At 40.5% G+C, this 25837-nt stretch overlaps 1 protein-coding gene across 2 annotated transcripts; it reads left to right on the top strand.

Annotated features, from left to right (window-relative positions):
* Positions 1 to 1958: 1958 nt before the first annotated feature.
* Positions 1959 to 25601, top strand: MYBL2 (MYB proto-oncogene like 2). Of its 2 annotated transcripts, none has more exons than XM_034413974.3 (14): positions 1959 to 2585; positions 4404 to 4491; positions 5634 to 5702; positions 5890 to 5982; positions 6747 to 6967; positions 7075 to 7231; positions 8065 to 8334; positions 9651 to 10037; positions 13689 to 13828; positions 15063 to 15162; positions 15834 to 15947; positions 19008 to 19124; positions 21782 to 21910; positions 23420 to 25601. In XM_034413974.3, the coding sequence occupies exons 1-14, from the start codon at positions 2533 to 2535 to the stop codon at positions 23546 to 23548; spliced, it is 2067 nt and encodes a 688-aa protein (XP_034269865.1). In that variant the 5' UTR covers positions 1959 to 2532; the 3' UTR covers positions 23549 to 25601. The 2 variants fall into 2 exon arrangements, with proteins under 2 accessions (XP_034269865.1, XP_034269866.1); XM_034413975.3 differs by having other exon boundaries at positions 2257 to 2585; positions 8068 to 8334.
* Positions 25602 to 25837: the final 236 nt, after the last annotated feature.

The following is a 25837-nucleotide window of genomic DNA, read 5'->3' as shown; positions in this document are numbered from 1 at the left end:
GTTATCTGAAATCTCTAAAGTGGCATTGCCTGAAGCCAACAGATTTCTAGAGACCATCAATCATTTACAAATGATGTACATCTTTGGCTGAACATAGGAGTTTTGGTACTGATTTTAATGCAAATAAAAGAGCAAATATGCCATATTTCTTGAATCAAAAAAAATCCTTCTTCAGCTAAGCATCCACATGTGTTTAATTTTAACTTCCTGAATTGGTTTAATTTGTGGAAAAGATCATTTAAGTATTAAATTCAACCATCTGATCTGTGCAGGAAGCCAAATTAAAGCATCTGTGACAGACAAACCTCTCTTTTCTGCTTAAAAACACCATGAGGAAGGACATTCACTATGTTTTTGAGATATTGGTTCTTCTGTCAAATTAGTCTTGTTGTGTAGACATGTTTAATATTCAGGTGAAATCTAGGTTCTCATTTAACAGCAGCATTCCATGTCCTGCACTCTGTGATAATAGAAAAGACTTGAGCCTTTTGAGTGATATCCTATAAAGATCCTCTTACAAATACTATTGTCAAGTCAGGCATCCCCCATCATCTATCTGTGAATTTGACTTGTGTTCCCTATATGAAGAATTTTCCACTCTTCCATGTTAAATGTGTTTTATTATTTTTAGCCCATTTTGAACCTATTTTGTTCTATAAGGTATAAAACTGTCACTGCCAGTTTTTCCATCATGAATGGGGTTACTGCAGTGGGGAAATCATTTTTTTTTACTACCAGTTCTGTGGCTGTGGCTTGGTGGGTGTGGAGTGGGTTTGTGAGTGTGGCAGGAGAAGGATACTGCAAAATCCCCATTCCCTCCCCACTCCTGGGGGAAGGATATTGCAAAATCTCCATTCCCACCCCATTCTGGGGCCAGCCAGAGGTGGTATTTGCCGGTTCTCCAAACTGCTCAAAATTTCTGCTACTGGTTCTCCAGAACCTGTCAGAACCTGCTGGATTTCACCCCTGGGTTACTGTATCCCTTTAATTGCTTATGGAAGTCAATTATGACTGTCAAAACTGGGTAAAAGGCAAAAGAAACAAGTATTTTTTTCCTAGCGGCTTAAAGGACTGCAGAGGTTTAATTTCTAACAACAACAAAAAATCAGCCTTGCAGAAACCAAAATGGATCTGAATAGATTTACAATTTGCATTTCCTGTTGAGCTGCAAGGTTGAAAGTACACCACAGTTAATCCTTAAGAAATATATCTTGAAACAGCAAGCCCATTTCTATATTATCTCTTGTATGGATCTTATGCTTCAAACTCTGGAGTCCATGGTGCTCTCTGAGCTACCATTAGCTTGAGAATCTGCAGGGAAGCAACTAGTGACAGTACATGGACAAAATGCCATCATGTAAATGATATAAATTATTTACTCAAATAACATAAATTTTACTATTTGGGATATGGAATGTCATAATTTCTTGTCAGGTGACTGTGAAGCCTGTTCCTGGTTTTTCACACTACTCATTAAATTAATATGTAGTTTTGGGTTTTGGCTTAGCATAGCCATTGTTTGCAAAATATGACATGTCATTTATTGCCTTGCATGAACCCACCATTTTTCAAATAGAGCAGATACAGAAAAATATATAAGTGGAAGTCTTTATCCAACTAAGGTCCCTTTTAAATGTTAAAACTACAACACCCATCAACCCCCACAATATCCATGGCGGCTGCAGTTGTTGTAGCCTTCCGAATCTGTACGACTAAGACATTATTATTATTATTATTATTATTATTATTATTATTATTATTATTATTATTATTATTATTATTATTATTAAGCGCTACATATGGTACTTCTTTTTGGAAGACTAGCCATTTCTGTACCGTAAATACCCTTTTATGAACCTTGCTTGATGAAACGTCCTAGCATATTCGTAACAGTTAACCTTATACTCAGGTAACTTAAAATGTATTGGCTTGATGTGGAATTTTTTGGCTCTTTATTTGTTCTTTTAGAACCAACGCGGCCGCTATGGTTTTTTGATAGAACGCTCCGTACTAAAAGACCCATTTTGGCCGCCTGAAGCTATCGATTTTACAGCGGATGCATGGTTGACTCTGCCTTTGCTACCAGAGGCCGTAATTCTTTCTTTCTTTCTTTGTTTTCTTTTGGTCGAGCACTGCAGGAATGTTTTGCTTTTCTTTCTTAAAAAGGAAAATACAAAACCCCCAACTTGCCCGCGCGCGCCACTTTCTCCCAGCCCACCAACCCGCCTTCCTATCAACACGGCTCTCGGCCGCGTCATCAGGCGCGTCACCACGCCGGAAAAGGTGGCTGGTTGCGGCGGGGTTGGCGCGAGATAGAAAAGTCCGCTTTTGGGTTCCCGGGCGGGAGGCGGCCGAGCGAGCGCGCTTGCAGTTGCGCCGGAGTTGGCTGAGCGCGCTCTGCTTTGGGAAGGTTTAGCGGCATTTTTTTTTTTTTTGCTCAGCCCTGGCGGTGGCGGCGACTTCTCCGTCGGGTCCCCGGTGTGGCTTTTTTCCCCTAAAGCCAGTCATTTGAAAACTTCTGTGGCTTGTTTTATGATTTTCCTGCAAAAGCTGGAAGGCAGCAGAATGTCTCGTCGGGCTCGCTGGTGAGTTGCGGGGAAGCCGTGCATTTTTGGGAGGGCTGCGCAGAGATAGACCGGGGTAGGGGGGTTGCTTCTCCCCTCCCGCCTTTTCTGGAGCCAATTCCCACCTTCCTTCTCTCCTCTCCCCCCCACCTCCCCAAACCCGAAAGCGCTTGCTCCGTTTCGTCCATTTATCCCGCCGCTTCTCTCCCCATCCACCCCACGCTTCCCTTCCCGGCGGTGGGTTTATGAAGCGAATGAACCTATGGAGCAAACGTGGCAGATGCGTCCATATAGATTGCCAATCTGCTGGGGAGGAAGAGGAGGAGGAGGAAGGGGGGACGCTGAGGGTTATCTGAAATGGAGAGATGAAAATGGCTCGCGTGAAATGCCTGGGCGGCAAAGCAACCCTTTTTTTTCCCTCCAGGCTGCGGCTGGGGGTGGGGTGGGGTGGGGAAGAGAGGAAAATAGGTTGGGCCCTTTTTGTCTAGGACGCATTGCTCCGGGTTGAGAAGGGACGTTCTCTCCAACCTGGTTCCTTCTCCTTCCACCCCCAAAGAACCTGCTTGAAAAACGTGGCCTTAGCTCCTGACCTTCATAAGTGTCTATGGGGATTCTCAATCATCCAGGTCATGGTTGTCCCAAAGGTGCTTTTTCGGGAGGCAACTGGCCTTTTGGTTTTTCTTTGAAGGCCTTTCGCTTCTCACCCAAGACGCTTCTTCAGAAGCTTATACAAGAAGCGAAACATCTTCAAAGAAAAAGCAGAAGCTTCTTGAAAAAGCACCTTTGGGATGACCTTAATAAGGGCCTTTCAAGTTTCAAGTTCATAGTTTTAGGATTTTGATGAAATGAGATGGGGGGGAGCAGTTGAAACCATAATGATAGTGGGATCTCCGCCTGTAAGAGGTACTGTAATGATTGAGTCAAGATTTTTTTTAAATCCCAAGGAGTTAAATGCTCTGGGTATGGATTTATAGCACATTAGACTCTAATGTGAAGGGCTCTGTTTTAAGCTCACAGATTAAAGAAATATCTTAGCTACTGATCTCATGATAGGAATGAATTTGACTTGTTGGCTTTATTTCCCAGGCTGTTGCAAGGATTCTGGGGTACGTTCTAGATCAATAATACTATCCTGTTTCTGGTTATGAAAAGCAAGTTAAAATATAGGAAGCCGGAAGCTGTTCAGGCGTGGGCTTTGGCGGATTTCCAAAGAGAAAATTCCAAGCATGAGGGCAACTGACAGATTTACAGATGAGATCAGTGTTTCTAAAGCTTCATTGTGAAGACATTTTGAAATGTCAGGATGGCTATAGAATGTATACGTAATTTTTTTCCTTTGGCTTCCACAGCATTGTATGGATTAGTCCAGTGTATAGGGCAGTGATGGCTAACCTTTTCCGGATTGAGTGCCCAAAGTGCGTGTGCGTGCCCAAACCCCCAAAATGCAATGGGCGTGAGGCCCTGTGCATCTCTGCACCCCTCCTGCACATGCACGACCCCCTGTGCATACACATGGGGCCTCCCGCACGTGCCCTGCCATGCATGCACAGCAGAGACCTGATGACCAGCTGGCCAGAGGGAGGCACGCGCGCATGCGTGGCAAAGCTGAACTGGGGCAATGGCTCGTGTGCCTACAGAGAGGGAGCTGCGTGCCACAGGTTCGCCATCACGGGTATAGGGATACCAATCTGCGTAAAGTGATTTGAAGAACTGAGTGTTTGCAGGTGAAGATTTTGCCAAAGTGTTTTATTTTGCTAAACTAGATAGAAATGAATTAGTATTTGTAAGTGAATGTTTAAATATAACATTTCCCTCTCTTTTAAAACCTGTTTATAATAGTGAAGAGCAAGAAGAACTGCTTTACCAGGATTCAGATGTGATAGACCGACGGGATAACAGATGTAAAGTCAAGTGGTCTCGTGAAGAAGTATGTATTGTGTTATTCATAAGGAAAAACTGGGGAGATTGGCCTTGGGCCAAGCAGGTGTGAGCCTCTGAAAGAGGTGAATGCATAAGAAAAGATCCATTGACAAGTTTGGATACAAATATAGTAAATAAACCGGATTAGCCTGCTTTTGAATTATTAAAAGCATGCTTAACATTTTCATAAACCAGTACATGATTGGAACACAGACACATTTTGTTATTGACCAAATTATAAGTGAAAAAAGCAAGTAGTCCTTAACAGCTATTTATTTAGCAACCATCAAAAGTTACAGTGGCACTGGAAAACATGACATATAACTGATCTTCACACTTAAAACTGTTGTAGCATCTCCAGGGTCACATGATCAAAATTCAGGCACTTGGCAACTAGGATGTTTACAATGGTTGCTGTGTCCCAGGGTCATGTGATCACAATTTGTGACTTAGCTTCTGACATTCAGTGGGAGAAGCCAGATTCACTTAGCAATTATATGATTTACTTAATAACTATAGTGATTCACTTTGGCAAAAGTCATAAAATTTTGCATGACTCACTTAAACAATCCCCTTGCTTAGCAACAGAAAATGAATTCCCAATTTTGGTTGTAAATCAAAGACACTCTGTAATACCAAAAATGCATGTATGAGTCAGCTCTTTGGATAGTAAATATTTGCCAGAGCTCTGTGTTTGCTTCTGTTTGTAATCTTCATTTTGGATATTTTCCTATGAAGCGAAATCCAGAGCAAAAGTTAAAGAGGCATTTAGTTCCTGATAAATTATATAGACCTATCCGGGTTCTTTCTGCTTCCTGTTATAAAATCCCTGTATTATGTGTATAGAATTTCTGTAAGGTAATATTTTATTGTATAATCTGCAATCAAGTCTGGGGATCTTGAAAGTTCTTGAAGGGAGCAATTGAAGTTTTATATTTCTCCATACATCAGAGTTGGCCATTTAGACAGAGTATTTGCTTCTATCGGATCCTATGTGCTATTCCTGCTGCATTGTGTACTTTGTGATAGCAGTGTAACCTGCTACCTATGGATAGTTGTTCAGTGTGGTCAAATCACATAAGAATTCAAGATTCTGTTCCTTATTTTGTGTTAGGTTGTGACATATCCTGACAATCTTGCTCTTTTTAGGATGAGCTATTGAATTCCCTGGTGACACAGTTTGGACATGACTGGAAATTTCTAGCAAGTCATTTTCCTGTAAGTGGAATTTTTCAGTTGAATATACTTCTTGTTGTTTCCCCTATCTGCAGAAACAATTGAAAGCCAAATTTGCAGAAATGTAGCTGCTGGTTAAAGTGCTAATGCATGTCTCTCTTGCTTTCGATTTTTATTTCTGTCTTACTAAAGTTTCATTTAACATAAACCTTTTTAAATTTGCTCATAGAACCGCACTGAACAGCAATGTCAGTATCGCTGGCTAAGAGTGCTAAACCCTGTTCTTGTGAAAGGCCCATGGACTAAACAAGAAGATCAGAAGGTAATTCATTATTCAGTAGTTACTTTTGGAGCTGAGGAACTGAAATGTTGTCTTCTTTGTGATAGGGAGCTGCAGGATGCCTAATATAAGAAGTGGAGGAATTGCTGGGCATAATTCGCAAGCAAGTCTTTCACAACCTAGGGCCCTTGCAGCCAGAACATTGGCAGGAAATCTGGGTTTATATCTATAAGTATGATGGATGTCGGCCTGAATTCAACTTCCCATTGGAAGATAAGAGATATAATTCAAATATTTTGCCCCCTTCACACAATATAAAATTTTGTAGTATAATGAGAATCCAAACATTTGTTGCAGTTTGAACTATCTGGGCTCTCCAATACTCCTTTCATATCCCCAATGTTGGACAATTTTTAAATTATTTTTTTTAGAAAGTGTTATGCCTTGAAATGCCTTACAGGGCTTAAAATGCTGATTTTGCCCATTCAAGATATTAAACCCTTATCCTCGAGTTGGGTAGTTTCCCCAGTTCTAAAGAGAGCCTAAAAACAAAAATGAGTGTCTTTAGCCAACATCGCCCAAAGTGGATCAGAAATGCATGGCCCTGCTTAATTGCATCTTTCCACATACTGTAGATCAGAGGTCTTCAACTATGCTGCTGGAGAATTCTGGGAGTTGAAGTCCACAAGTCTTAAAGCTGCCACGTTTGAAGACCTCTGCTGTAGATCCTTGTATAATGGTTGAATGTCAATGATCAAAAGTGCATCTAATAAAACTAAATGTAACCATTCTATATTTGTGATGAGGTCATTGAATTGGTGAAAAAGTATGGCACAAAGCAATGGACGCTCATAGCCAAACATTTGAAAGGCCGGCTAGGAAAGCAATGTCGGGAACGCTGGCACAACCACCTGAATCCTGAAGTCAAGAAATCATCCTGGACGGAAGAGGAAGACCGCATAATATGTGAGGCTCACAAGATACTTGGAAACCGGTGGGCTGAGATTGCCAAGCTGCTCCCTGGAAGGTACGTTTAAAGGCTGTTGAAGCAGCCATCTTTCAGGATAACAGCGCTTGCTGCTGCTGCTGCTTCTCCTTGCTAATTCTGCACGTATTTATTGTCTATTTTTAAAGGACTGATAACGCTGTGAAAAACCATTGGAATTCTACAATCAAAAGGAAGGTGGACACAGGAGGCTTTCTTAATGAAGCAAAAGAATCCAAACCTCTTTATTTGCTCGTGGAGGTAGAAGGCAATGAAGGACAAAATACACCAGAAGGGGAAAATCAGGTAGTGCAAAACATTTTATCTTTCAGCTGCCTATTGAACGTTTGAATAACAAGCTTAGTTTTGAAGAAGATTGTGTATTGTAGTGCTTGATGAAGTATGGATGTGCAAGATGCAACATTTTTAGGGTTAGAATTGTAAGGTACAATATTTCTGGAATATTCTTTTTCATGGCATGAATGGTCACACTTGTAACATCACAAATAACTTTGTCTTCTAGAAGATTTATTCCAAAAAACTACAAGCTATACCCAAAATTGCTAAGTCACTACATTCCGGGGGTGGGTGGGTGGGAGCAGAATGTTTCCAGATAGAATGAAATATTTTATCTCCAGAATGCTGAGATTTGGATGCAATCTTCCTTTCTACAAGGCTTAGCTCTGTAAAGGGCTAGGAGGGAGATAGCATTTGGAAGCAAGAAAGAAAATAAAATTAAAAGCATTGAAGTGACTGTTGCTTCAGAAGTAGGGTAAGAAGCTCCTATCAGTTTTGACCATATTGGTGGTGACAGACTTGAAATCCAACATCTGGATTTACAAAAAATATTGTTTTCTGCATTTGTTTGATATGAAGAAAATACGGTAGGTCTTATCTGTGTTCTTCCTACCTCTGATTTTACAATCTAAAGCAGACGTCTTCAAACTTGGCAGCTTTAAGACTTGTGGACTTCAACTCCCAGAATTCTTCAGCCAGCATAACATAGCTGGCTGGAGAATTCTGAGTGTTGAAGTCCACAAGTCTTAAAGCTGCCAAGTTTGAAGACCTCTGATCTACAGCTTGGAACATAAACAATGTTTTTGTTTACAGTGGTACAAATCTTCACTTATCTTTTACAGCAGCAGTTTTTGACCAACTGGCCTGTCCAGACTTTGGAAATAAAGAAGGAAGAAGTCGCTGATGAAGAGCCAGCAGATCTACAGATGTTGCCGTCTGAGCCAATGCTTGAAAGCCTAGTGGAGCCCAGTGACAATGAAGCATCAGAAACCATGGTGCCAGAGGATCCTTTGAATGGGAGTTCTGTGTGCACATGGGTGGTTGAATCAGGCAATTATTTATGTACTGCTGCAGCTCCAGCTATTTCAGAAGCCCTGGACATGATTGAATCTGTAAGACATGGCTTAATTGAATATTTTGATAAACTAACTCAGTGTTTTTCAAATTAGGCGACCTTAAGATCTATAGACTTTTAACTCCCAGAATCCCACAGCCAGCAAAGGAGTGAGAAGTCTATAGATCTTAAGGTTGCCAAATTTGAACTATATAACCAAGGGTAGGAAGAGAATGCGGCAGGAGGTTATTTGAAGGAAACAGTCATTTTGATGGAGGGGGGCTCTGGATATGTATTGTAGTGAATCTGATTTCCATTGTTATTGGCTTAAACTTAGTGTAAATGTATCTTTGAATGTATATACAGTATATCTTTGCTGATTTTGATTTGATTTTAATGTTTTGTGATTTATTAGTGATTTGCTGATTTATATGTGACCACTGTTATATCCATTTCCATAAACTGAATATAATGGTTAAGATACTGGATTATGAATGGAGAAAATTCCAAATTCTATATCTAATTTAGAAGTGCTGGCTAGGTGAGTTGGCTCAGTTGTCTTTAGTGATGTTATGGCCCGCCAGCGGCCAATGGAGCTAGCAGCAGATTCAGTGCCAATGGAGCTGGCAGTGACGAGGTTGGGGAGGAACATGGGCCAGTCCTGGAGTCTGGGGAAGGCTCTGATGAGGGCTCTGCGTCGGAGGCAGAGAGAGGACCAGGGCTGTATGCCACTTATCAGCTGCCTTCGGAGTCAGATATCAGTGAGGCAGACGAACAACTGGAACCTGTTCCCAATGTGTGCATGCTCAAAGTTGCCAGACGAAGGGAATAGCTAAAGAACAAGAGTCAGCTTGGGAGTAAGGCCACAGGTGGACAATGAATGGCCCCCTCCTAGAGGGGATAAAAGAGGAGCGAAAGGGGAGTGGAGTTTGCAGGAGGCAATTAGTTTGCTTAATTGGTTCGTGACTCCTTGCCAAGTTTTGAAGATATCGGCCTGGCAGCTCTCCAAGCCAGATAAGGTCTGTGACTGTAAATTCTCCCATGAAAGTCTTTGCTGGATGTGAATGAGAAGAATTCACAGTAACTTAATAAAAAGGGTTTTTTGTCAGGACAAGAAGTCTGCTTCATGCTCTTGGGAAGCCTAGGTCAGAACAAGTGTACTCAAAATCTATCTACCAACAGGCGCTAAAGCAGTGCAGGAAATAGATCTAGAACCTTCCATAAGAGGCTTATGGATTGATTTCGGCTGCTGTGATAATAAAACTATCTCATAACGCAAAGCTATTAGCAGAATTTTTTTGTCTCTTCCTGTGTTTGTTATTTGCAGCCTTGTCTTAGATCAGGATCTTATTCTGAACATTCCTATTCTGGCAGGACCCAGATGGCTGGTGTGATCTCTCTCAGTTTGACCTACCTGATGATCTGTCTGCAAGTAACAGCAACAGTCCGGAGAGGCAAGCCTCTATAAAACCCTACTGCTCATCACAGAATGTAACAGAGTACCGTTTAGATGGCCACACCATTTCGGATCTCAGCAAAGGGAGCAAGGGTGAACTTATCCCCATTTCACCTTGCACAGACATGAGCTTTGGCACCCCCCCTGCTGTGCTCAAGAGGCAAAAGAAGAGGAAAATAAGTCTCTCGCCAGTTTTGGAGCGTGGCACCAGTACAAGCCTTTCCTTCCTTGATTCCTGTATGACACCCAAGAGCACTCCGGTTAAAAGCACCCCTGTCAAAACTTTGCCATTCTCCCCATCCCAGGTAGGTTGGTATAAATTGGCAACGAGGTGGACAAAAAAGAACAAGATAAAGGCTAATTGTGCCAAGATGCCAGGGGTGAAATCCAGCAGGTTCTGACAGGTTCTGGAGAACCGGTAGTGGAATTTTTTAGTAGTTGGCTGGCCCCAGAGTGGGGTGAAAATGGAGATTTTGCAATATCCTTTCCCTAGAAGTGAGGAGGGAATGGAGGATTTTGCAGTATCCTTCCCCTGGAGTGGGTTGGGAATGGAGATTTTGCAATATCCTTCCCCTGCCACGCCTACCAAGTCACACCCACAGAACCGGTAGAAAAAAAAAATGGATTTCACCACTGCAAGGTGCTCTCTTTTGTTTAATGATATAATGGTCAATTTTTGACAATTGACAGCATCCTGTTTTTGGTGGAATGTGTGCTTATAGGAGTGAAAGGTGTCAGACTTCATTTGAAACCTATTTTTAAGGAGGGAATTCAGACTAATGAAAAGCAGTCATCAGTAACTATATAGACTTTTGCACTGTTTGCAAGAAAGATTGGGTTATCTTTTCCTATCTGGATTTTTAATTTGATGAAGTCTGCACCTTCCAGAATTGCTGGCTAAAATAGCTAATTGACAGAAACTGGCCAAACTGATTGGGAATTTTGGATGTTGTAATTGTAGCACAGGACATTAGTTTGATGAAAATTCAGCTTGGTATGAGATGAAAATGATACACAAAACCATGCTTTTAAATGTTAGAAATTGGCCTGCTTATATCCTGATAAAATCAGAAATAGGTGGCAATCTTTTGCAAGCCAAGGCAATTTTTCTACAGTACAGGTAGTCCTTGATTTACAACCATAGTGGGGACTGGAACTTCCTTCACTGAGCAATATGGTCATTAAATGAATTGTGATCAATTTTACAACCTTTTTGCTGCAGTCATTAAACAACCCGGCTTCCTCCATTGACTTTGCTTGTTGGAAGTCTCCTGGGAAGATCAGAAATGGTGATCACAGGACCATGGGGACACTGTAACAATCTTAAATGTGAGGGCCAGTTGCAAGTAACATTTTTAAGCAATTTTGTAACTTTGAACAGTCATTAAACAAATCGTAAGTCAAGGACTACCTGGTAGTAATCTTGTACATCATAGCCTCCGGATTCTCACTTTAGGGCACCCTGTTTTCTTCTGCATCATATTTGGGGTTTTTTTATCCCTAAGAAGTGTTCCTCAACCTCAGCGACTTTAAGATGTGTAGAATGCAGACCGCTTGTGGCTCTAAAGTTGATAAAATACCATCAGTGACTGTTTTGGGTTTGATTTGTTCAAGTTCTTCCTCTTGAGTTTCTGCTTACAAAAGATTTTCTCCATGGGTGAAATTTGTATGGACTTCTTGGAATGTATTCTTACAATTGGCCACAGGTGTCAAACTTGCTGTATCACGTTGCTGTCATGTGACTTTTGGCGACGTTTCCCCCTTCATTGAGCTGGGGCGGGCGTGGCCTATTCATGACACATCTGGCCCGCGGGCCACCAGTTTGACATTCCTGAGTTAGGCATTTATTTGAGATGGATATTGTCCTTCATCTCCAGCCTTGTTTTGTAATTTTGTGTTTTTTTGAATTTATGAGTCCAACAATAGCAACTTGGGCCTTTTTTGCTTGGCCTCAATAACATTTAAGATAGAAAGTGCCCTGAGGATCTTGCTTCTTACAGATGATTGAACATAGACAAATGCTGTTGGATGTTTGTTGTAAAACTGTTACCAGGTACTTCCATACTGACATCCTGTGTCATGTTTATTGCCAATATGGAAGCCCTCCTGTTATATCAGTTTTTAAGATTTGAAAATGCATTCTTTGATATTGACCTGACCTGATATTGACTAATTAATAATTAGAATTTAGTATTAAAAGCTATAGGGATTTAAATTTAGCATTGGATTACACATATACATTTACCTCCGTTCCCATGTCTCAAAGTAAGAGAAATGATTTGAAAAGGTATTTTCTTCCTTATTCATAAGCTGACTTTACTGAGTTAGTCCATTCTATTAAATCCAATACTGACTGGCAGAATTTCAACTAATATGTCCAGGAATTGTTAATGTGTTTCTATTGAATTATAGCTTTTTACTCTAAGCCAGAAGCCAAGAAGAGGAAACAATTCCTTCCTAGAGGATTCTTCCTCTATTTTTGGCTTATTTGCAATTTTTGAGCCCAACTGGGAAGCAAGACAATTGCCCTGAACTGTTAAGTAACAGTTCTCTTCTATACCAACTCTTCCAGATTAGTATGGAGGGGAAACATATTAATGTGTGGAAATAAATCAGGCCACAAATCTAACTTCCTTTCATGAGCTCTAGAGCCTTCTGTCTGGAAAAGTTTTATTATTATTATTATAAGGAACTGATATTCCTGTTTTTTTGATATTTCTGTGAATAGACTACTCACCGTCAGATGGCTTTAGCACAGAGACAAAACAGATCTCACTGTGTGAGCCTGCTGTGTAAAGGCATCAGTAATTACGGCATATGATGGAACCTAAAATGAAGATAAAGAGCTTTTTTCCCCCTTTTCCTCTATCCTCTGCTTTTTGGATGCTTTCTATTGAAATCGAGATGAATTTTAGGGTGTTTTAGAAGTGACAGGCTGCGTATTTGGAACAGAAAATGTTTCTTTATAGTGCGTCAGATCACTGCTCTATACATTTGTGCCTATCTGCATGGTTTCTGAGAAGAGTTGCTAGGGTGAGAGGCTGAGGATTTAAAATTATACATTGTGTGAAAGTATGGCAGAATTTATATCTTGCAGGTATGAGAGTGAGCAGGATATTGCAGAGTAGACACACTGCTCAGTCCTCTGAAGTTCTTGTAAAATGCGGGATTACCATATTTTTCGGAGTATAAGATGCACCGGAGTATAAGATGCACCTTAGTTTTTGGGGAGGAAAATAAGAAAAAAGCTGATTGGTGAGTGGATCGGCCTCCTGGAATACCCCCAATCAGCTGTTCTCAGAGGTGAATTTTAGCAACAGGTTCGTGCTCTGTGCCTTGCTTTTTTTTCTGCCTCTGAAACTTCTGAAACTCTGTTTCAGAAAAAACTTTTTTTTCTGCCTCTGAAAGTCTCCGAAACAGCTTCATAAAAAAAGGCTTTTTTTCTGAAGCTCTGTTTGGAGGCTTTTTTTCTGAAGTTTCTTTCAGAGGCTTTTATTCTGAAGGACTATTTGTATTCTGTTCAAATCCTTTCTTTGGTATTGGTATGTAGATTAACCTCTTCCAATCTGTTGGTTATTGTGTCATTCTCCAGATTTGTTAGCATAGTTTGGTTAGAACCTTTACTGATTCTTCTTTTGTTGCTTGCCATATTATTTTAGATGAAAGCCTTTCTGAGGCTTTTTTTCTGAAGCTCCGTTTCAGAGGCTTCTTTCAACGTCTGAAATCTCCATTTGCGAGGCTGGGCGGGGCTACATTTGGAGTATAAGACGCACCCAGATTTTCACCCTCTTTTTTTTGGGAAAAAGGTGTGTCTTATACTCAGAAAAGTATGGTATGTTCGTGTTTTCATTTTCCCTTTGATCCTGTGACCTTGTCTCCGCAACATTCATCGAATTACTTGGAGAGATCCCTTATGCCTTTTGAAAAATAAAATATTAATTTCTTTTACCTTATAGTTCCTGAATTTATGGACCAAACAAGACACTTTTGATTTGGAGAACCCTTCCTTAACTTCCACACCCGTTTGTAGCCAGAAGGTGATTGTGACAACCCCACTGCACAGGGACAAGACCCCACTACTGCAGAAGACCTCTGTGTAAGTCTCCTTTCTGTCTTTCTCCTCCCAAGCTGCACCTTCTGATCCAAGAGGCTTAGGCAATGTATACAGGCGATAAGAGAGAACAAGAGGGACTTTTTGTATGCTTTAAAGTGAAATAATGCACATTGGAAATATCTGTTGTTGTCCGCCAGCGACCAGCAGAGCTGGCAGCAGATTCGGACAGTGAGGAAGTTGGGGAGGAACATGGGCCAGTCCTGGAGTCTGGGGAAGGCTCTGATGAGGGCTCTGCGTTAGAGGCAGAGAGGGGGGCCAGGGCTGTATGCCAGTTATCAGTTGCCTTCGGAGTCAGATATCAGGCAGATGAACAGCTGGAGCCTGTTCCCAGTGTGCACATGCTCAAAGTTGCCAGACAAAGGGAACAGCTAAAGAACAAGGGTCGACTTGGGACGATGAATGGCCCCTCCCAGAGGGAATAAAGAGAAGCGAAAGGGGAGGGGAGTTTGTAGGAAACAATTAGTTTGCTTAATTGGTTCGTGACTCTCCGAGGCTCCTTGCCAAGTTTTGAAGATATCGGCCTGACAGTTCTCCAAGCCAGATAAGGTCTGTGACTGTAAATTCTCCCTTGAAAGACTGCTGGATGTGAATGAGAAGAATTCACAGTGACTTAATAAAAAGGGTTTTTTGTCGGGACAAGGAGTCTGTTTCATGCTCTTGGGAAGCCTAGGTCAGAATAATATCTTACTACAAATAGCAACAGCTCTTAGACTTATATATTGCTTCATAGTGCCTTTACAGCCCTCTAAGCGGTTTACAGAGTCAGCATATTTCCCCCAACAATCTTGGGTCCTCATTTTACCAACCTCTGAAGAATGGAAGGCTGAGTCAACCTTGAGCCTGGTGAGATTCAAGCTGGAAAATTGCAAGCAGCCGGCAGTCAGCAGAAATAGACTGCAGTACTGCATTCTAATCACTGTGCCACTACGGCTCTTATGATGATTGCTGTGAGATGGGCAGTAAATAAATGTAATAAATACATAAATTGTCAGCATTTGTTTCCTTTACAGATCCTTTGGATATAAATGCATTGGGTGATGCGGGCTAGCAGGTGATGCTTTGTTGGGGTTTGCAGTCCTGCCTCCTCATAAGTTAAATCAACTCGGTTCCAAATAGTTACTAGTATTTTCACTGACTGTTTCTTTTGTCATTTATCTGAATCCAGTCTTGCATTTAAAAGTGACAGTGCTTTACTCTTCTGCATGTATGCTTTCAGATTTGTAACTCCTGATCAGAAATATACGGCAGATAATACACCTCATACGCCAACTCCTTTTAAGAATGCTCTAGAGAAGTATGGCCCAATAAGGCCTTTGGTATGTATTGAGCCAATTCATGGATGCTTTCTATATTTGTATCTCATACCTTTGCTGGATTAATGATCCCCTAATATGCCTCAAGAAAAAGATCTCTTGTCTAAGGCTAATAAGGAACTGATTCCAGCTCCTGGACTAAATTTAATTCCCATTCATGTTTATGTTCTCTCAAGGTTGGTTTAAATGATTTTCCTACACATTATAGAGAACTGGACTACATGATCCTTGTCATTACTTCACAATTCCATGTTTCTGCCCATATGGTGGGCTGCCAGAGTAGGGTATTGGCTTGAACTAATTATTTGCAGAGACCTTTTGAAATTAGGCCGAAGATCAAAAGTTGATTCCTTTGGTTTTAAGATGTAATAGTGATTACCATAGATAGGAGATCTTTCAATTTTCTCTCCATCCACCCAACTCTCTACAAAGCTCTTGTGCTACCCTCTATGTCCTGCTTTCTTGGGGAATCAGTTTTTTTTTCCCCTCCAAATATGGATCTTTAGAAATAAATAAGATAAAGTTTATTCATATCTGTGGGCAAAGTTACTATTTTAGAAATGGGCGGAACTGCTCCTTCAGGGTAAAGAACAAAATGCCAAATTTTGAGCCATGATTCTGCTATTAATCACATCTTGTTGGCTCCCCACCCCACTTTGTATTACAAACTGTAGCCCCAAACACCTAATCTTGAAGAAGATTTGAAAGAAGTACTCTGGAGTGAGACTGGAATGGAACTGATCATAGAAGATGACGTGAAGCCAGAGAAACAGAAGAGAAAACAGGGTGTAAGCATCTGATTAAGCATGTCTGCTAAAAGTTATCTTTCCTTTTCATTGTCCTTGTAACTTATGAAGTTTAGAGAGCTAGGTCTGCTCCATACTGGTTGGCATGCTACAATGAACTTCTTTCTCAGATAATGCAAAATTTAAAAATACAAATGGAAATCCACACCATTTCACTTGCGCCATGCGGTATTTGATTTAAAATTCATGCTAGAGCATTAAGGCCACCCCAGGCCACCCCAACGATGCCCTTGAAGTGATGTCCTAGTGCCTGGAGGCTGTGCGGATCTGGATGGGGAGGAACAGGCTCAGATTCAACCCTTCCAAGACAGAGTGGCTGTGGCTCCCGGCATCCCGATATAGTCAGTTGACTCCATCACTGACTATTGGGGGCGAGTCTTTGGCCCCCACTGAAAGGGCTCGCAATCTGGGAGTCCTCCTGGATATGCAGCTGTCCTTGGAGGAACATCTGACGGCTGTAACCAGGGGGATCTTTTGTCAGATTCGCCTGATTCGCCAGTTGCGGCCCTTTCTTTGATCGGGATTCCCTGTGCACAGTCACTCACGCCCTCGTCACCTCTCGCCTTGACTACTGCAACGCTCTCTACATGGGGCTCCCCTTGAGGAGCACCCGGAGGCTCCAACTGGTCCAGAATGCAGCAGCGCGGGTAGTGATGGGAGCAACATGGCGCTCCCATGTAACACCGCTCCTGCGCGAACTGCACTGGCTCCCGGTGGTCTTCCGGGTGCGCTTCAAGGTGTTGGTCATCACCTTTAAAGCGCTCCATGGCATAGGGCCTAGCTATCTGCGAGACCGCCTGCTGCTACCGACGACCTCCCATCGACCCGTGCGCTCCCACAGAGAGGGCCTCCTCAGGGTGCCATCAACCAAACAATGTAGGCTGGTGACCCCCAGGGGGAGAGCCTTCACTGTGGGGGCTCCTACTCTCTGGAATCAGTTGCCCCCTGAGATAAGGAGAATCCATGACCTCAGTGCCTTCCGTCGTGCCCTTAAAACCCATTTTTTCCAGCAAGCTGGGCTGGCTTAAGAAGAAATTTTTAAAATTGTTTTAATTGGTTTTGTGATTTCTTAATGTCTGGGCCAAATTTATATATATTTTTAACTGTTTTTTTAACATTTGTATTTTATGTTCTTATTTTGGCTGTACACCGCCCTGAGTCCTCAGGGAGAAGGGCGGTATATAAATTAGAAATAAAATAAAAAATAAAAATAAATTAATTTTCCACTTCTCTACCTTAGCATGTCAGAACACTTGTTGCAGAAGCTAGCCAGGTTGAAGAGCAGGCTGATGGAATCTTTATTCCTGCTGATGCCCTTTGTGGATCATCTGTCCGGGGTCTTTAGGAAGACCCCAGGAAGTAGGCTGAAGACATAGAAGAAATGGTGTGAAGAATAGTTTCAAGGGAGGAAAGAATAAACTGTTTTGGACTGACTTAGTCTGACTTTTCAATTTAATGAAAATTGAAATTGAAATTTAATGAAATTTTGAAATTGAGAATAAAAGGTTAACTATCCAGGTTTGGGAAGAGGAACAATTATAGCTCAAGCAATTGGGAGTGCATAATTAGGGTTAGTTAGTGCATAATTAGTGCATAATTCATTATGCACAATGTACAATGAAACAGCAAAATTCTTCCTTTTTATCTCCACAAAGATTATAAAGTCTGTAGCAGACAAGATATAGAATGGTGGGTATATGCCTAAGTTATTTTATTGTGTGGTTCTAGTGTTGTGAATTATAGGTTTTGCTTATTGAGCCTCTGTTTTGCATCTGTATCACCTCTTAAATGACTCTTTTTGACTTTGGGTTAGTCAATCTTAGTCTTTAAGTAAAACTCTTACATTTAAACTCTTAAATAATTGAAATTTATCTTTCCAGAACTATGCCAGAATGCATGTTCTGTGAGCAAATTGGTTATGCTAGCTCTCTCCTGCATTTCACATGTCAAAGTGAGTTGTACTTGGCAAATTATTTTTCCTTCTAAGGCATCACAGGATTCTTAGTCACCTGAAGATGAGCCAAAGGGAAAAATAAAACTATGTTATAAAACATATCAATCTGTTATGCCCCAAGTATTTTAGAACTATGTTCTATCTTTTTTTATCTCTGTGTTATAAAAACTGATATAGGACTGCGATTTGTAAATCTGGTAACTCTTGAGATGTCACTGAGCATTTCTTTTTGGTAAAAAAGTTTATTTGTTTGGAATTTGCAAAAAGAGTGTGTTATGGTTGGATATTTTAAATTTAAGATTTCAGGAATTTAAATTGTAGGGATGTAAAACGGACGCGGTGGCTCAGGGGCTAAGACGCTGAGCTTGTCGATCAAAAGGTCAGCAGTTCAGCGGTTCGAATCCCTAGTGCCGCGTAACGGGGTGAGCTCCCATTACTTGTCCCAGCTTCTGCCAACCTAGCAGTTCGAAAGCACGTAAAAAATGCAAATAGAAAAATAGGGACCACCTTTGGTGGGAAGGTAACAGCATTTCATGCGCCTTTAGCGTTTAGTCATGCCGGCCACATGATCACGTCTTCGGACAGCACTGGCTCTTCGGCTTTGAAATGGAGATGAGCACCGCCCCCTAGAGTTGGGAACAACTAGCACATATGTGCAAGTGGAATCTTTACCGTTACCTAAATTGTAGCAATTAGTCCTCAGTTTAAGGCATTGACTGAACAAGCCTTGTTACGTTTGTCCGTTTGTAATTTATGCTGGAGCTGGTAAACTTTGCATTAATCTTTGTGGTTTGCTTGACTTAATATTGCACTTCTTTATTGTGTGCACTTCTTCTTTGGTGTGTTGATATTTCTCAGAAAATCTTATTAGCATTGGGTTTGCTTTGCCTCCCACGGGCATTGAAAGGATCTTAGTGACAGGAATGCACAAATAAATTAATTCTCCAAAACTTAATTCATGTCCAGATTGTTTAGGTTTCTGCAATAATTCGCTACAAATCAAATTTAGAATATGACATAACTTGGTGCCTAGCCTATTTTTTTTTTCCTGGTTAAAGCCTAATATTCTGATTCCATTGCTTTTTCAGTTGCACAGGAGTCCAATTAAGAAGGTCAGGAAATCTCTTGCTTTGGATGTTATTGATGAAGACTTGAAGTTGACTGTTTCTTCTGTGGCCAACCCTATTTGCTTCAAAAGAACTCAGGTGAGCTGTGATCCCATGGAGAGTTAAGTTGGTAACTGGTAACGATTTTAAAATATCTCTGTTTACCTCCTTGCTACAATATTCTTCCATTGCTATGGAAAAATTGATATCTCCCCAGTCTTTTTCCCTCCAGAAGGCAATTTCATATGTTCTTACAAAATGGATCACTGGGCAATACATGTATAGGCAAAATTATATGCACACACTTTAAACTCTTCCTGTTTCATAAGACAAATTTAGCTTTAAGAACTCTTAATGTTTTCAGTTCTGGGTTTTTGCAAATACTGGCAAATGACCTCTATTTTAACATAAAACCTGGCAACATTTCGTAGAGAAGAGCTGTCCCCCTTTTTTAGAAGTTGCCCTTCTTTTAGGTAGTTTGAGAATTGATAGTTTTTCATTCTCATAGCATTTGCTTGTACTTTACCAGTGCGTTGTGCTTCCCTGCAATTTTCAGTACCAGAAATGCTAATGAAACATTTCCTTCTGACAGCAATTTCTGTAAGAGCACTTAAGCATATTAGTGAGAACTGTTAGGTATTGTCTGTCTATGCTAATGAATTACCTTGAAACTGTATTTTTTTTAAAAAAAAAATACAACAAACTCCTATGTAATTTTTTTTTAAAAAAATTACTGTGTACTTGTGCACCGTTAATTCTGATGTAATAATTGATACTTGACTTGTTAATGTGCTTTTCTATAATGCTATAAATTAGAAGGCAGCAGCTTATTATCATCCATCCTGCAAAATAGTTGGCCTCTGTTGAGTTTCAGGAAAGCTGCATTGGGCCCACGTTGCTTTTAGCAACCACGTCTCTCCGCCTGCAGATAAGTGGCTCAATTTTATTGTGGATAAAAATATAATAAACACATTCTGGGTAGGAAAAAAAAATGAGGCGGGGGATTGCAGACTCAAGAGTTAGAGTAGGAAAATGTTAATGGTATTGAAGAAAAATGTGTGCGGAACTTCATTAAAATAGCAAAATGCCCCAATTTTGATCAAAAACTTCCTTGGAGCACAAGAATTCAATTCATTACTTTTAATAAGGCGGCGGCGGCAGCTTCCTTAGCAGATGTTATTTGTCTAGAATTTTAAACACCTTACGTGAAAAGGATACGCCAGTCATCTTGAAGGAGGTAGTGATACAACTTCTGCTTAAGAGCTCATGTCTGGAACTGGCTGTGTTAGATAACTGTCCCGAATTTTCCCTTTTGGAGGGAAAGTTGTGGAGACAGTGATATAACAGTAATAGAAGTCCCTGGGGGAAGTAGAATATCTATGTTTTCTCAGGCATGGGCTGCTTCACAAGGTTCACCTGTGCTGAGACTTGTATGCTCTGTGTAACCCTCCTTGTGCTGCTTGATTTCCCAGTAGCCTTTGGTGCCATCAACCACGGCATACTTTTGGATTGCCTGCAAGGATTGGGAGTTCAAGGCACAATGTTACAGTGCTTTCCTTTCTTCTTAAAGAGGCAATTTCAATATTAGCTGTGGGGGGAGAAGAGCCTGAGCCCTTAAATACTCAGTATATTGGTAGATTAGAGGCTTTCTTTCTTTCCCATTTCATTTAAAATCTATATTAAATTGCTAGGTATGGTAATCTGCCAGCACAGGTGAATTATTTGTACTCTGGACCAGATGGGATCTTGACTTGGTCCTTGGGGCTGTTGGATGGGGGGAAATGCTGTCCAATTAAAGAAGTACACAAGTTAAATTAAACAAATGTTTTTCAGCAACATATTAATACATTTGAATACAGTAGTTTTTAAAGCTGGAGAAACAAGTCCATACCACAGTTACTCAGCCCATAGCCATCTTATGAATTGCTAAACCAGGAAGACATATACCCTGCTACTTCTATGATTCCCAGGAAGTTTTGCAGCCAATATGGTGAAGCTTTCTAGGGGGGAAAGTGATTGTTTATTCTGAATTATGGTAATAAGTCTGTTTATTAGTGCTGTCATCTTTTGCATTACTCAACAGTAATTGTTATGAAATTTTCTTATTCTTGAAGATAAAGATAGTCCTTGACCTACGACAATTGATCCCAAATTATTTGTTGCTATGCAAGACAGTTGTTAAGGGAGCTTTGGCCCAGTTTATGACCTTTCTTGCCTTCCTAAACGACCTTTAGTTGTTAAGTGAATCACTGCACTTTAGTAACACGGTTGTTAAGTGAATCTGTCTTCCCCATTGACTTTGTTTGTCAGAAGGTTGCAAAACTTGATCATATGATCCCGGGAAACTGCAACCATCATAAATACATGCCAGTTGCCAAGCGTCCGAGTTTTGATCACGTGACCAAAGGGATGCTGCAATGGTCATAAGTGTGAAAAATGATCATAAATCCTTTTCTTTTTCTAGTACCATTGTAATTTTGAGTGGTCACTAAATGAATGGTTGTAAGTCCAGGACTATCTTATGCTGATGAATTATTACTTTGAACATATTAAAGTATTACAAATAAATAATTTTTCCTGTTTGGAAAACTGATACCATGCCTGAAAGATCAGGGCATTTCCTGATTACATTAAATACATGTTTTGCTTGCTTTCTAATGTATTAATAGGAATCGCTTGGAAAGAAATCAGTAAGTATGTTTCATGGCAACTTGCTTTTTTCATTGGTTAATTGATACGTGAATTTTCTTTTGCAGTCCCTAAACTTTTCCTTGTCAAGCAGCAAGAATGACAACAGCTTACTCAACAGAGGATTTGTGCACATAAAGACTGAGAAGGTGCCATCTTCCAGAAGAAGCCAAAGTAAATTCAGGGTACCAGCTCTGGTAAGTGTAGCTAGTCATGGACATTTGCTAGATGCCACAATCTTAGGGATTTGAAAAATGGGATGCTAAAATCTCTACTGGGTTCCGAGCAATTTATATGATTATAAGATCCATCTCTAAATTTATGAATCGAGTGTGAAAAGTCACCTTTCAGTCAAGTTTAAGTTGTCTCCTGAAGCCTTGCATAGACATATCTGAAGTCTTCTGTGCCACAATGTGGAAGCAGTTTGTCATTGTGTGTCAACTTCCTTTGTACTTTGAAACTGATTATAAAGTTTGGTCAGCCACTATTTTTTAAGTAATTCAGTTTACTATACACTGCTTTGAAAATATAATGGTTGCCACTGGGCAAAAATTCCATGGCAAAAATTCTGTCTCCCTGTTTAATGATTTCATGTCTGTCAATTACAAATGCATTATCTTCTTTTTATTCTTTTCTTTCTATGCCACTGCACGTTTCATAAGCTTCATTCTCCTGCCATTTTGATGTGTGGTCTGGTTTGAAATCTGTTGTGTGATAATGATCTATTAAAAATGGAAATATTCCAAAGATTCCTCAGTTGGCTTCTGTAAGAACCATTTTCTTGTTTAAACAGGCAGTTGCCTTCCCAAGTTGTTCTTTCCATTTATCTGCCTTAGAAATAAGGATACAGGTAGTTCTCATGTTATGACCACAGTTGAGCCCAAAATTTATGTTGCTAAGTGAAACATTTGTTAAGTGCATTTGTCCCATTTTACAACTTTTCTTGCCACATTTGTTAAGTGAATCACTGCAGCTGTTAAATTAGTAACACTGTTGTTAAGTGAATCTGGTTTTTCCATTGACTTTGCTTGTCAGAAGGTCACAAAAGGTGATCGCGTGACCCTGGGACACTGAAACCATCGTATATGTGAATCAGTTGTCAAGCATCCGAATGTAAATCACGTGGCCATGGGGATGCTGCAAAGGCTATAAGTGTAAAAAATGGTCATAAGGAGCCTTGGTGACGCAGTGGACTAAAGTGTTAAGTAGCATTTAGCTGCCAGCTGCCTGCAATTACTGCAAGTTCAAATCTCACCAGACTCAAGGTTGACTCAGCCTTCCATCCTTCCGAGGTAGGTAAAATGAGGACCCGGATTGTGGGGGCAATAAGCTGACTTTGTATAAAAAGAACACCGCTTAGGGGGGGCCGAAAGCCCTACTAAGCAGGTATATACAAAAGTATGAAGGCTTTTGCTTAATGCATTGTAAGCCTCCCTGAGTCTCCGGAGAAGGGCAGCATATAAATTGAACCAATAACTAACTAACTCACTCACTCACTCACTCACTCACTTTTTCAGGGGGAAGTTTACAAATTCTTTGTAGCTTTGGTCAACTTAATTGCAGACTGTTGATAATCCAAAATTGGTTGGAATCTCATACCACATTTAAGGGTTTGTTTTTTTTTTCTTTCAAATCTGTATTCATGTGTATTTCTCAATCATTTGGTCGCATGTACAATGGATGTCTTTATATTCTTTGTTTTGTAGATGTCCAGTGCTTGGAAAACTGTGGCTTGTGGTGGTTCCAAGGATCAGCTGATCATGCAAGACAAAGCTCGTCAAGTCCTGGGTGTTTTGAAACAGAATCACACATCTCGGACATTGATCCTATCTTGAAGAGCCCTAATAATATGTAGTTCTGCTTTTTGGAATATATGGAAGTGCGGGAAGAGAAAATAACTGACTTTTTCAGCACAACTTCTCTTTTGTGACCTCTGAGATTTGTATTGTACTGAGTTTCTGATTCTAAGTGGGGTGTAGAAAATTTGGGCCTAGCAGAATGCCAAGAATGTGGCAGCCCTAAGTGCAAAGAAATATCCATTCTCCTCCTTGGCCATTTGCATAAGTGGAAACAGATACTGTTTTGTCCTTGCCTTCAATTGACCTGCAAGAGGGACCTATGAGCTGAATGAATGGACATTGATGTGGAAAACCTGGATGTCTGGATCTAGTTAGTTTCCACCAACTCTGTTCAGCTTTGCAGAGTTGGGCAATGGATTTGGATAAAAAGGAAGATTACACATTATCAGGTGGTAGTATCTGTGAACGCCAGTCTGAACCCTGAAGATGATCTGATATACTATGAAACATTGAAGCCACTTCCTCAGAGCATTGTTGACTAAAAAACTAATGCACTGCCTTTATCTTTTGTCAACATGTGTTGCTCTTACAGAAATCCAGGATTACTTAGAAAGCAAGCTGCAATGTACAAACCCAGTTTGTGTAATATTTCCAGTGTCCACCAGAGGGTGCTGACGTCAACACATTGCTCTAGCTCAGCCTAATATAAATCCATCTAAGAAACAAGCCAGCTATCTGAAAGAAACAGTCAATGTATTAGGTGCATATTCTTCTAAGAGACTTTGGGAACACACATGTATAAACCTGAAGGCATGGGACATACTGCACAAGAAAAGCTACAGTGGGTGTAAATTTGCTTCTGACAATGAAAGCCACATATACAGTTTTGCTGTAGAAGGCGACATTGGTGTAATCTTGCAAATGAAATGGGTCTCATTGATGTGAACAGTAAAAGAGGCAGTGTTTGGGATAAGTTGTGCCTTGTTTGGGGCTTGTGCTATTCATTTGAAGAGTATCATGGTGATTGGAGAGATCCTGCCAAATCAAATCATATTTGTTAACGATAATTGCCTGAAGCCAATTGCAAACCTGTGTTATTGGGGCAAAGAGTCATGTTGCTGTGCTATAGGTCCATGGTGCAATAGATAGGGAAACAGACTGTACATCCACATCCGCTTCTCTATTATCAGGGACAGATCCATAGGCTTGCCTTTGCAAAATGTTTAATATGAACCTCAATCAGTATGAAAGCCTTTCTCAGAAGTACTTGAATATTTTAAATATGCATGTGCATTTAAATGTCAGTCACCCTATACACGTCTCTGATATCTGTAAATCAATATCTTAATTGGGACCCTTGAAGTCTGAATTTCCAAGGCTTTTCGTAAGGCAGGAAAGGAAAATAAGGAGAGAGAAGTCTTGAATGACATTAGCATGAGGTTAAACCACTGAGAGAATATGGGAGATTCTCTAAGCTGATATTGATTGTATCAAAATACAGATGTTCCAGGGAAGAAGAGCCAATTAAGTTTTCATTTTTGAAAATAGGAATTTCATTAGTTAAAATCAAAACCTTTTCCTACTTCTGTGAGATGCAGAAACTTTAGTAGATAGAAATAAGAAAAGCCACAAGGCAGGGGTGCCAATGCGTCACGCACAGGCCATGCCCACCCCAGCTCTGTGAATGGGAAAAACATCGCAAAACACGTGATGGCAATGTGATGCAGCAAGTTTGACATCCGTGCCACAAGGCATCTCTTCTGAGTAGCAAAGCTGGTGATCATCTTAAATGGTGAAATTATATCAATCATGCCTGATAAGTTCTTGAAAATTCAAGCTTGCAGCTGTTTGTAAGTCTTCAAGAGGCCTAGTTAAGCTATTACTTTATCTGTTTTAGATTCCCCAAGAACCAGCAGTATCATCTTGATTTCTTTCATTATTTATGCTATCTAATCCACACTGCTATGATTGCTGTTGAGCAAGTCTTTATCTCTGTATATAACCTACCTCACAGGGCTGTTGTGAGGCAAGCTGTACAGCTCTGAAGGAATGGAAAAGATACAAATAAAACAAGGCTAACAATTAGAAATACTGCTGCCTATTTAAGATGCAAATGCCAGATCAGGTTGGGGAAAACTTGACAGATTTTTTTTTTTTTGGCTGAGTATTAGTGCTTCTGCAGACTTCTTACCATGATGTGATGGCCCTTCAAATATGCTGAGCTTCAATTAACACATTCCCCCCAGCCAGTTTGATTATTAAATATGCTAATTGGCAACAATGCAGTTGCAGTCCAGCATATTGGAAAGCTGGCTGCCATCACTG

The sequence above is a fragment of the Pantherophis guttatus genome, chromosome 3 (genome assembly GCF_059756535.1).
Source record: "Pantherophis guttatus breed Tessera chromosome 3, ASM5975653v1, whole genome shotgun sequence".
Lineage (NCBI taxonomy): Eukaryota > Metazoa > Chordata > Lepidosauria > Squamata > Colubridae > Pantherophis > Pantherophis guttatus.
The sequence above is the reverse complement of the archived record's forward strand: the minus strand, read 5'-3'. Positions and strand labels throughout refer to the sequence as shown.

Coding starts and splice junctions, on each gene's coding strand:
- MYBL2 (XM_034413974.3), top strand. CDS start 2,533: ATGATTTTCCTGCAAAAGCTGGAAGGCAGCAGAATGTCTCGTCGGGCT. Junction 5,703..5,889: donor TTCTAGCAAGTCATTTTCCT/GTAAGTGGAATT, acceptor ATTTGCTCATAG/AACCGCACTGAACAGCAATG. Junction 15,948..19,007: donor AACAGAAGAGAAAACAGGGT/GTAAGCATCTGA, acceptor TTGCTTTTTCAG/TTGCACAGGAGTCCAATTAA.